This window comes from Hermetia illucens, chromosome 2 (assembly GCF_905115235.1).
Source record: "Hermetia illucens chromosome 2, iHerIll2.2.curated.20191125, whole genome shotgun sequence".
Lineage (NCBI taxonomy): Eukaryota > Metazoa > Arthropoda > Insecta > Diptera > Stratiomyidae > Hermetia > Hermetia illucens.
The window spans coordinates 160,342,072-160,354,495 of NC_051850.1; the positions used below are offsets into that span (position 1 = coordinate 160,342,072).

General features: G+C 46.3%; 2 protein-coding genes across 13 annotated transcripts in view; one reads left to right on the forward strand and one right to left on the reverse strand.

Moving 5' to 3' along the window:
* The window catches only part of LOC119649162 (supervillin), an 838,258-nt gene extending 835,892 nt beyond the window's left edge, over window positions 1-2,366 (forward strand). For all 12 annotated transcript variants that reach the window (XM_038051179.1, XM_038051177.1, XM_038051182.1 and 9 more), the window contains one exon: window positions 1,660-2,366. In XM_038051179.1, coding sequence (XP_037907107.1) covers window positions 1,660-1,899 — 240 coding nt within the window. In that variant the 3' untranslated portion in view covers window positions 1,900-2,366. The remainder of the gene's footprint in view (window positions 1-1,659) is intronic.
* On the reverse strand, window positions 2,358-11,943 carry LOC119649164. The gene is made up of 3 exons (XM_038051189.1): window positions 11,809-11,943; window positions 9,672-11,752; window positions 2,358-3,395 (listed from the first exon to the last, which is right to left on the reverse strand). Exons 1-3 carry the CDS (start codon window positions 11,854-11,856, stop codon window positions 2,393-2,395), a joined length of 3,132 nt encoding a protein of 1,043 aa, XP_037907117.1. The 5' UTR covers window positions 11,857-11,943; the 3' UTR covers window positions 2,358-2,392.
* Between the last annotated feature and the right edge of the window lie 481 nt (window positions 11,944-12,424).

Consider the following 12,424-nt stretch of genomic DNA (forward strand, 5'->3'; position numbering starts at 1 on the left):
TGAAAATTTCTCTGGTCAGCTTCCTGAGACTGGAGAGATCTTCATTCCGCCTGGTTGGCAGTGTCTTTTTGCTGTACTTAGTAGGGCACGAGACTTTAAAGGCGGTATCAAATGCCTAAATGCCTTTTCCAGAGCGCCGACCTTTGCCTCCAGTTCGTCTGTCGGGCCAATCTTACCAATTTGCGCACGGGCGAGTTTGTTTTTAATTACTAGACCAAACTTTCTCCAGTCGATCTTCCTGGGGTCGCTGAAGGGTTTGGAGACCTCTGCGACGAGATCTCGACTGAAAAGTATCCAACTGTGATCCGACAAGAATCTCTGGTCAGACCCTCTCTAATCATCCACCCTAAGAATCCCATTGTCGGTTATTAGGGTGATATAAAAGACCTCCTCCCAACCGTCACAGTTCTCCGAGCAGGGGAAATAGAAGGTTGGTGTACTGCCCCTATTACACACCGATAGGTTTGAAGTAATAATAACATCAAAGAATGATTCATCTCTCTCGTTGATATACGAACTGTCCCAAAGCGTATGCCTTGCATTGACGTTGCAGTCTATCAACAGGTTGACCTTTGTTGCTATGGTGTTCGTCAGATGTTGTAGTTCTTCTGGCGGAGCTGATCGTTCGTGCGCCATGTAAGCCGATGAAATATACACGTCCTCTGCCCCCGCCTGCTCCAACTTGACCACGACTAGGTCGCTGGAGCTCAGGTTCGGACACAGAAAAGCGTGCAGATTCCTCCTCCCCAGAATACATGCTCTTGGTCTGTCCTGATCAGCGTCTCCTATGCTGTGGAATAAATTAAAATATTTGCTTTGGAACCCTTTGATGGTTCGGTCACCTCCGAATCAGGGCTCCTGTGTTAGTGCAAGTTAGCCAAGGCGCACTTCGAGTGGTGCAGATTTATCTGCGTTACCCTCAGCATGATCTACTTGCGTGGAGGATTCGTCAGTCCCCGTCGGACCGTTCATCGCCTTCTCCTCCAACAGTTGGTTGGCGGCGTCGATTGGATCTAGATCGTCATCCAGTTTTGCAGAGCGGAACACTTTTATCTTTGCGTTCCTGACCCAGAACCGCAATTTATAGTCGACTAGAAACAAATTGGTCTCTGGAATATGCGAACGCTCATCGACAACGGCATTGGGTGTCGAGAGCCTTCAGGTTGCTCGCTTTCCTCAACTTCATCGAGAATTCAAGCGATATATTATAAGCTGAACATTCTGGGCCTAACTGAAGTGATATAAGATGTATTCTGGGAAGTATTCCTCTTCATCTTGCGAAACTGTCTTTTTATACTCTGAAAAGCTTAATAGATAGATGGTTTAAATTCCAGAAATCTACAAATCTTTCACTGTTCTTCTGTTCTCAAGACTGTATCTTCATTGCATAACAGCCTATTGCTGTCCAACATGTTGGCTGTCGGTTGAGATCTCCAATTAACTCTATACCTATTCGAAGTATGTTCCACCCTCACTTCCCGCTTTTCGGGTAGTGGGAGGGGGGACTTTTCGGCTTTCGGCGTTGATTTATATACTCAATCTGCTTGCTCATGTCAGGCTTACATTTAAATTAATTAAATCTGATTTCAACTGAATTTCTGAATTTGAAAACATAATCGACATTCTTTCTAACCTACTTGATTTTTTTCTCCATTCCAGGACGGACGTAACAAGGATCCAACCCCCATAGCTGAGTGTCTCTCGCAGCTCACACAAAAGGAATATCCGTTGGCGGTCTTAAAACAACGCCCGCTCCCGGAGGGTGTCGAGCCGACGCGGCTGGAACTGTACTTAAATGACTCGGAGTTTGTGCCGGCTCTAGGGATAACGAGACAAGAATTCGATCAGCTTCCCGTTTGGAAGCAAACCAACTTAAAGAAAGAGCGTGGACTTTTCTAATTGCTGTGTTGCTTTTTTTTAACTACGTTTACAACTAGGATTACACACGCTTCCACGTGTACCCACTTTTTATATATATATTTTGCTAACAAGAACGAAACAAAGAATCAAACAAAGAAATCAACAATCACAAAAGTATGCTTTGTACTTGTCGTAACCTTTCTTCTTTCTTCGCCTAAGTTTAAAAAAAATCGATTTTTAATCGTTTACGAACTATTTTAATGATTTTTCTTGTCTTTGACTAATCGCAAAGCATTTATTTATTACTGAGAGAGATTACTATGCATAATCGATTGCTTTCATTTCATCTAAATATTTCCTAATTTTATTCTGTAAAATTGTTATTTCTATGTAGCGACCCCTACCCCTACCCCCCTCGATCCTCAAAAACAATATCTTACTGTACTGTTTTTGTATTTTGTAATTATAAACTATAATATATAAACAAGTAACTGGTTTTTACATAACTCCGTGTTTTTATTCAGTCTATGAGCTACAGGATCTGCAGATCTGGCATTGGGATAGGTTCTAGCGTACAAAACTTACTGGGGTCCGTCAACACGGAATCGCTCTTGACTTTTATTTTGTGCCTGTTGTCCACTTCGCAGTGGATGCTGTTATGGTCCAGATCGAGAATTCGTAAGCTGTTGCTGTCGTCGTACAGGTCGATCACGCTGCTCCGGTCCAGGTCCATAATTTGGTAGTCGTCCTTGTCAAAACTACCGCTCACGGCTTCCGCTAATACATAGGCTGCCTGCATGCTCGTTTCTTCTTCCCGATCGTCTGAGCAATCTTGGGCATTATCACAGCTTGACGTGTTCATCTCGGGGGTGGAGACGTTCTTATGCTTGGCGATGTGAACGTTGTAATACCGCCGATTTATCGTGCAAAAATTGCAATGCGCGCACTGAAGAATGACTTCTGATGCATGCTCCGGGTGCCTCTGCCGTATATGTTTCTGATACATGGTACTCTGAATGCACATATAATCACAGAATTGACATTGGTATTGCTTTCCATTCTCATGGGTCATTTTGTGTCTCCGCAAGGCATTGTGGTCAACAGTGTCGTAGGAGCATCTATCACATTGCAATCTTGTCGCGTTCACATCCGTCGTGCTACCCTCCTTCTCCGTGTGCTTTTTCTTGATATGTTCCCTCAACGTTTTAAGGCGTCCAAAAGAGGAGTTGCACTCCTGGCAAACATGAGCCTCTTGAGGTAATGTTGACAGCCTGTGCAGCCTTCGGTGATCCTTCAACTGTTTAGAATTTTTGAAGGCTTTGTTGCACTGATCACATTTGAAGTTCCGATCGTCCGAGTGAATTTTAATGTGAGTATTCGTCAGACGAGACAGAATGGGCGTTTTGAAGGAGCAGAATTCACAACTGTAGAGTTCCATGTCGATTTTATGCTGCCGCCATAAGTGAGTGTGAAGAGTGTTCCATGAACAAAAATCATTTTGGTTGCACTCAGGACACAGCATTTTTTGTGAGGAACTGAAATGGAAAAGTATTTGAAAAGAAAGACGTGAAAGTGATATTTAAAGAGGAAATATGTAGGTTAATTAGGAGGGTTTGAGGTGGGCGAGAAACAAAGCACTCAGACCTAGTGGTCCATTGTACTCGATTCCCCCGTCTAACCTGAATTTGTTTATATATCGCAGGATTTCCGTTAGTGGATGTGATGCTACCCGCTGCAAAATCTGATGTCTGATGCGTCTGTAGGCGTGGCACTCACATAGGAAATGTCCCGTGGATTCCGCTTCCTTATTACAGGATGGGCACGTATCATTGTGGCGCAGCAGGATTAGCAACATTCGAAATTTATTTGTTGGTACCACCGCAGTTTCGGCGAGAAAGCCACCAAATGTACAAAGCACCACCTCGCCTAACGATTTTCAATTCCCTCAGCAGGCGTAACTACCTCGTAGGTACTGCTGCGGAGGTTTCAGTTCTTCCCGTACCCCGGCATCATCGGCTTTTTCCGCAACCATTGAAACTGGCGGCAGCAAATTCCTCCCGAATCAACACCTACGGGTATAGGCAAGTGGACATTAGTGTTGGCTTGCGTAGGAGGTTTCTATGGCGATTCATCCTGGCGGATGTCAGCTTCCCCATACTAGGCGCAGACTTCTTGTGTCACTATGGGTTGCTGGTGGACTTGCAAAACAAGTCTCTTATAGATCCCGTAGGCCAACCTTAATTCGTCGGGCCAAATGGCATCTCACCCAAGTTACAATCTTTACGTACTTTTACAAGACATTACCGACTCTCGTGTTCGGGCACTACTCCAAAGGTTCAGCCAGATTACTACCGAGCGTAGTCTCTCGAAACCAATGAAGCACAATGTGCAACACCACATTAACACCACTGGTTCCCGGATCTTCTCGAAGGTGCGTCCCCTACCACCCCAGAAGCTGGCTATTGCAGGGAAAAAGTTTGAACAAGTTATGCAACAGGGTATCTGCAGACCTTCGGATAGCTGTTGCTCTTCCGCACTCCACATGGTCCCTAAGCCAAATGGCGAATGGCGCCCCTGTGGGGATTACAGAAGGCTAAACGCACAAACTGTTCCAGACCGATATCCTATTCCTCTCATCCACGACTTTGCGACTGCCGCATCTTTTCGACCTTGGATTTAACCAAGGCGTATCACCAAAATCCTGTAGCTCCAGAAGACATTCCAAAGACGGCAATATGCACACCCTTTGGACTCTTCGAGTTCACACGGATGACTTTCGGGTTGTGCAATGCGGCACAAACCTTCCGGTTCATTCACTCAGTCCTGCGAAACCTCGACTTATATTTGAACGATGTTTTGGTCGCATCTTCCACAGAGTCTGAGCACTTAGCCCATCTCGAGTGTATTCTTCAACGTCTCCTTGAGGCTGGTTTAGTCCTAAACGTTGAGAAATGCAAGTTCCTCCAGGCACAGGTGAGATTCCTCGGCCACTCCATTTCCCCTGCCGGAATACAGCCCGACCCAGTCAAAGTGCAAGCGATCTCAAGCTTCCTGCGTCCGAAAATCGTGGAAAACTTACACCCGGTGTCTACGGCGCGGTCAGCCAAAAAGGAGAGTACAACAACTCCCTTAATGAGAGGCCTGTCGGTCACACTGTTGCCTAACTCTTCTAAAATACGGGGAGGAAGGCTCGCCAGAAGGAAACTTTAGCCGCAAAGGAGAAGGGACTACAGGCTTGCCTGTCAGAACCTTCTCCTCCGCCTGTACCCGGAAAAACGGAAGAAAGGGAAGCTGGTAATGTGGACGCAACTTGTTTAATGCCGATATGTGAAAACAGATCGATGCAGCCCGGCCTCCGTGAACCTGGGAGGGCTTCTAGCCAACGACAACGGAAGGCACTGCGAAAAAAGGCGGAGTTTCTTATGAATGAGGACATGAACGTTGCTACACCACCAAGTGTGGCGATATCCAGAGAAATCGGACGCAAGAATACGGAACTTTCAATTGAAGATGAGAACAAGCTGGTAAACTCGGTGAAATCCACACTGAACGCAGCAGTCTTTTCAGTTCAGCGGCGGTTTTCATATTAGACTGCACTTATGGCTATAAATATAAGAGTTAGTCAAATCAACCTCCAGCATGCCAAACCTTCTACCTATCTACTGGCGGTAAAGCTGGCATAGTTGCAGGACTGTCCTTATATATTTCTGGTTCAAGAGCCATAGGATCGTTTTAGCCAACCAATCAATTGCACTTGAGGATTGCAGTTTATGCCAACACGAAGAGGCAAATTGGCGGCGTTATGACGGACGCCACAAGGTTCAGCCACGCGCTTATCGGTCTTTCAGTGAGTGAGGAAGCAAAGCTAAACCACCCAGCCAGTTGCTACGAGAAATGAAGCAGCTGGGTAGGGATACAGTCGGCTCGGAGCTGCTAAAATCTCTCTGGCTGCAGCGACTCGCGGAGAGCACCCACACCATCTTGGCCTGCGCGGACTCGGGATCGCTGGAGGTGTTGTCCGCCACGGCCGACAAAATGCACGAGGTGTACATGCGCCCCGTGGTCGCGGAAGTTTCCCGAGACAACTCGGGAAATCGACGAACTGAAGTCGATGGTGACGACATTGGCCGACCCGGTCGCCAAGCTCATTACGGCGGTAGGTACTTTGCATTCGGCAGGTAGATCTCGATCGCAATCACGGTCGAGGTATGCTTCCCGAAGGGGCGTTTGAATAATCACGCCGGGATCCTCATTGGCCTCGACGGTTTCTTGGTACCACCAGAAATATGAAGCTCAAGCGACTAAATGTACCACCGGAATTTAGCTTAGCCTAGTAAAAATCTAGACCCGCTGGGTGCCTCTGTGACGGCTACTCGAGCAGTACCACGCCGCCTTACAATCTTCCACCCCCTAAGCAGATGTTGCTTCCTGGTCGACACTGGCGCTAAGGTGTCGGTTCTCTCGGTACTCTGTCCGAACACCCTTATTCCGTAAAACCTGGGTTTAGTCGGCGCGAACTCATTTCCCATGAGCACCTATGGCTATAGACAGGTGGACGTGAGTCTCGGACTCTATCGAACGTTCTTCATTTTAGTGGAGATCAGCATCCCCATATTAGGCGCACACTTCCTTTTTCACTATGGACTACTGGCTGATTTACAGAACAGAACATTGATAGACCCCGCAACCTCGTTACAGACGTCATGGAAGATATCTACCTACCGAGATAACACTCTCCCGATCATTTTCGAGGACATTGCCGGCTATCGCATTCGCGCATTCCTCCGAAAGTTTCGCAACATCACAACGGAAAATAGTTTCTCCAAGCCGGTGAAGCACGAAGTGCAGCACCATATCAATACCACCGGCTCTCCAATCTCCTCAAGGATGCGTCCTTTTTCACCCAAGAAACTTGCTGCTACGAACAGAGAGTTTGGGAATGTAATGAAACGGGGTATCTGCAGACCATCGAACAGTTGTTAGTCCTCTCCGCTTCATATGGTCCCTAAGCCAAACGGCGAATGGAGGCCATGCGGAAATTATACAAGTCTGAATGTTCAGACAGTTCTAGATCGATACCACTCATCTATGATTTCGCGCACTCATTAACGAATTGCCGTGTTTTTACGACTTTGAATCTAGCCAAGGCGTACCACCAAATCCCTGTGGCTCCTGAAGATATTTTCACACCTTTCGGACTCTTCGAGTTTACTAGAAGGACTTTCGGCTTGTGCAACGCTGCGCAGACTTTCCAGAGGTTTATCTACTCTATTTTACGAAACTTAAACCTTTGTTTCGCATATATGGATGATGTTTTGGTTGCTTCCAAATCTAAGCACTCAGACCATCTCGAGTGCATTTTTCAACGTCTACTTGAGGCCGGACTTGTCTTAAACGTTGCAAAATGCAGATTTCTACAGAAGTAGGTGGAATTTCTCGGCTAATTAGTTACCCCTGACGGTATCCAACTTGACCCATACAAGGTTGACGCGATTAAGAGTTTCCCACTATCAAGTACGGTTAAGGATCTGCGAAGCTCCTTGGGCATGCTCAATTTCTACCGTTATTTCTTGCCCAGAGCCACTCATCACCAAGCGATACTGAACGCTGACTTGTCTGGGCCCAAAACTAAAGACTCCCCCGAGATTGCGTGGTCTGCTGAGCCCGTCCATGCATTCGGTTTTGCGATAGTCAAACAACAGCTTTTTGAGGCAACACTGTTGGCATTTCCTCAGCCAGATGCTCCCGTAGCTGTGTTCGTCGATTCCGCAGATACTGCCATAGACGCCGCTCTGCACCAACGGGTGAATCAAATCTGGCAACCGTTTAACTTATTTTCAAAACAGCTCAACCCAGTTCAACGCAACTAAAGGGCCTACGATCGTGAACTATTGGTCGCGTACTTTGATTCGATTTCTCTCTCGAGGGCAGGCCGTTCCCTATATTCACGGACCACAAGCCCCTCACATTCGCGCTTAGACAATAGCCCGGCAAAGCGTTGTTGCAGACGCTTTGTCTCGAATTTCGGAGGTCACAGTCCCTGCCTCGGTCGATTATACGGTAATCACCGAGGCACAAAAAGACGACGCAGAGTTTCGAAGCCTGAAGGTAAATTCCAAATATAAATTGAAGGAGTTTCCTATTTTCGGCTCAAACTCTTACTTACTCTGCGAGACCCAGGACATTCATTCCGGCTGATTTTCGCAGGGAAGTATTCCATGCAATTCACGAGCTTGCGCACTCAGGCATCAGGACGACGAGCCGGTTAGTCACCTAAAAATATTTTTGGCCGTCCACGAACAAGGACGTAAAGTCATTGGCCAGACAGTGCATCTCGTGCCAGAAGTGCAGGATCAATAAATACGTTCGAAAAGAAGTAGGTGTGTTCCTTTGATCAACCAAGCGCTTTCACACCATCCGTCTCGACATCATCAGCCCTTTGCGAGATTTGCACAGATTCAAGTATTGCCTCACAATTATCGAGATGTTTACGCAGTGACCTAAAGCAATACCTCTGCCTGACATTACGGCGCAATCATGTGCCGAAGCTCTCTGTCGAAAATGGATTCCGCGCTTTGGTGTTCCAGCCGTTATCATCATGGACCAGGGAATGCAATTCGAATCTACTCTTTTCGTGGAGTTAGGAAAGCTCTTTGGCTTTAAACGGCATAGGACTACTGCATACCATCCATAGTCCAATGGTATGCTGGAACGTTGGCACCGGACGCTGAAGGCCGCTCTAATGGCCTGCGACGGATCCGTCGTGGTTGCGGTCCTTGCCTTTCCTCCACTGTACAGCCCAGCGAGAGGAGTTCGCGGCCAGCCCAGCGGAAATGGTTTAGGTGGAAAAACTACGTCTCCTCGGTGATCATCTTTTGAACATCAGAGTAGGGCTAAACGACTCGGGAATGTTGCATCTGCTTAGGGACGCGATTTCGAAGATGCGGCTGACTCCACCACCCAGGCACGCGATATTGGAGGTCAACACCCCCAGGGGTCTCGAGACATGTGATAAGGTCCTCATCAGGGTCGACGCTCCTCAGAAGCCGCTGTAACCACCATACAAGGGCCCCTTTAAAGTCCTGGAACGAGGCGAGCACTCCTTCAAACTTATCGTCCGAGGTGGACCCAAGTAGGTGTCCTTGTCGAGGCTGAAGGCCTTCGACGAGCCAGTGATTGCTTCGAAAGGGCGCTCGCGAAGCGTCAGATTCGCCCGTTGACCCCAATTGGCAGGATCACGCGGATGGTTTGCTTCGCTGAACCCGCGTGGCACATCGGAGGCGCGAACCTAGGCACCAACATGAATTCGCCTCCACCGCTACATTCAATGGCCGCCGAAACAGCTGACGCTCTGACATGGGACTGGGGCGAAGAAAAATGTCAAAGTATAATTTTCATAAAATTAGATTGCAACGGATTCAACTTGATTTCGTAACTTTATTTTTATATCCAACATTTTGGCCGTGAAATGTAACCACAACCGTAGAAGTAAGTTGCTTCCCAACTGATCCAGTTTACCATGGAGTGGAAGGCGGAATTAGCACTCATCAATTCCTAAAGAAAATGTAGACTACCTTTCTCTTCCTTTTATTCTGAATCTCCCCCTTTTCAATTTTTTTAGGGTACCGCAAATATCTTGCCACATTGATAGTCACCCCCTTAACCAGATATTCAATCAAAATTATTCTTTTATGGTCTAAAATGCAGATGCCAATATTTTTTTTGTTTGGCTGAAATTGAGGTTTTGAACTTTTTAACGGACGGTTACCTCTAATCTTCCAAAACTTTATGAGAAATCAACCGTGACTTACCTCGTATGGCATTTTTTGTGATACTCCAGTTTGCTCTTGTCCTTGAACCTGTACGCACAATCCAAATCACATTTATGATATCCCAAGTCTTCAGCGGATGCATTGGCGTTAGATTTCCTCAACTTTGTAATGCCAGTCTTTTTCGACCCCACTGGCCTTCCACGACTTCGCCGGATAGTGCTCAACTCGATTTCAACTTTATCACTGCGGTCTTCCATGAGATTGTCAGCCACGTAGATCCTGCCCTTCTCTGGTATCGGTGCTGCATTACCCTCTGCAACTGGAGCAGTTGTTGTTTCCATTTTCTCAGGCTCGTTTTCGATCGCTCCTTGTTGGTTTAGATCATCCTCTATTTCCACAACTTCAGCTCGTTGACTTTCGGTATTTTCCGTGTTTGGATGTTCTTCTTTGTTGAACATTGGAAACAGAATCTCGTCGTGGATTTTTTCGGGAGAATTAAACACGCCGCTATCGGCTATCAGCTCCTGGGCACACACGAAAAGTATGTCCTGATCATTTTCGAGGTCTATAATCTGCTGGGGCGTATTCAAATCGAAATGCGTCGAATTTGGTATGGATTCTGGCTGTAATTTCAGCGGCGTCACCGTAGCGTTTTCAAGATCCTCGAAATTGTAATAACTACTCCAGTTCGCAGGCATCAGCTCGTTCTCGGATATGCTGAAACTGGTGTCTGCATTGTAAGGCAGGTCAGGAATGATGTAAGGCGTGCTGTTATTAAGGAGCCGAACTTCATCGGAACTCTTGGAGTTTTCAGAGGAAGGAATCGACGAAGCTTGGTGGGTCATGTGATTGTTATTTGTGCTTTGCTCCGGAAGGGGTGCCAGTAGATTTTGCACTTCATTCATATTCATCAGATTCAGTTCGTCAACCGTACGCAAATGCAATACATTCGGCAACTTCTTCTGCGAATTTTCAAAAGCAGGCGGAGCGGAAAATTCAGTTCCGCTGAAGCAGTTTGATGTCTTCAGCATGTTCGTGTTTAAGTCGTAAATGTCCAGGGAGGACTGATTTTCGTCCAGCGGGAACAGCTCTAACTTGTCATTCGCGTTCAGGATGTTGGACGGATAAGCTGATATGGGCGGCACCAAAATTGGTTCCTTCAAAATGTCGACATTTTTTATGTAAATTTTAGCCTTGCATGCAGTATTGGGCGCCGGCTTTGGCGAGCTGACGTCCTCAGGAATGGGAGCACAGCTATTTGTGCGAAAGGTTCCATCCGAGGAGTTTTCATGTGAAGATATTAAGGAAGGAAGTATCACTTGACTCGGACTATCTGTGTTGATGAGGTCGATATAGATTGGGCCGCTTTGTGGACAACTGTCCAGCGTAGGCGATGGATCCGAGAACGGCTGGATGATCTCGGTGTTAACGAAGTTAGTTTCGGGTTGTCGCAGCACATCAACACTTTTAATGAAAATCCGGTTTGGTCGCTGCTCTGGAACGGGCATTGGCGCGGGCTGGTGAGTTTCATTTCGGTCCTCAATGAAGTTCTGAATCTCACTCATCGGCATTTCATGGTCCAACTCTAGATGGACTTCCAACGCCTTCCTCGCGAGAAATTCGTTATCACACGCAGGACATTTTCTAGTTTTCTTGACGACGTTGTTACTACTCCTAATGTCATTTACTTCCGCTTGTTGTGGATGAGATTCGCTCAAATGCTGGTTCAGACGGTTCTCAAAGGCGCTGGCAAACAAACACTGAGTGCACTTAAAGCATTTGACGACGTTCTTTGGCCTTGCGGTAATCAAATTTGGGGCTATATCGCTCACAGCTTCCCCTTGTGGTTCACTTCTAACAAGGATTGCGTTTTCTGGAGGATGGTTCTCGCCTAGCTCGAATTTAATCGGCTCTGACTTGATCTCTTCCTGGTTCTGGGCATCTCTTTGCTGGGCCTTACACTGCGTGGAATTCTGAGGATCAAGGAAGTTGTTGGGAATCTTCACGAATATCCTGGCTGTTGGCAATTCGGCGGTAAGCTGATCCAGGTGGAGGCTTTGAGGGATTGGTTCTTCGCAGGGCAGAATTTCTCCGTCAGACGGTTGGAACAATTCGACATCCTGACAGTGCAATTAAAGGATTAATCATAAACAACAATGTTAGCTACGCAAAGTACCTGCATCAAGTCGCCATTGGTAATGAAACTATTTTCAAAATCGTTCATTCTACTGGAATATGCACCACGGAAACCAGGGATCAAGCCATTGTTTACGTCTGCCCATCAACCAAATTTGTTGACAGCTACTTTCTGTTGTTCTGTTACATCAGCTGATTAATGACGTAACAAATCAGCTGATGTTCAATTCTCACTGTTCCGTTATCTCTATATCCAAAACTAGAATACGCATTGCTTGTCCCTTAATGTCCCAAGAATGGTCGAGGCGACCCAATTACAACCAAGAATTTTTGTTAAATATGCAATTTAGCTTTTTGCAAAAAATTGTAATTTGTTGATCAAGCAATTAAAGTAAGAAATAATTTTGTAAATAAATCAGAACGAAATGAATAAAGTAGGCTAGCCATAATCAATCCGCGGTGTTTTCCATTACTGGTTTTTACTAGCCCCATTACCCGTCCCAAGGATCCGTAATCTTTGTTGTGGTCTAAGAGCCTTAAGCAAATATCCCAAGGATTTTTGCCATACTCCGATACCCAGCAAGTAGAGTTGACTCCATTAATGTCTTAGCTATCTAAATATTTAATAAACTCTGCTCGCAACTCTCTCGATGATT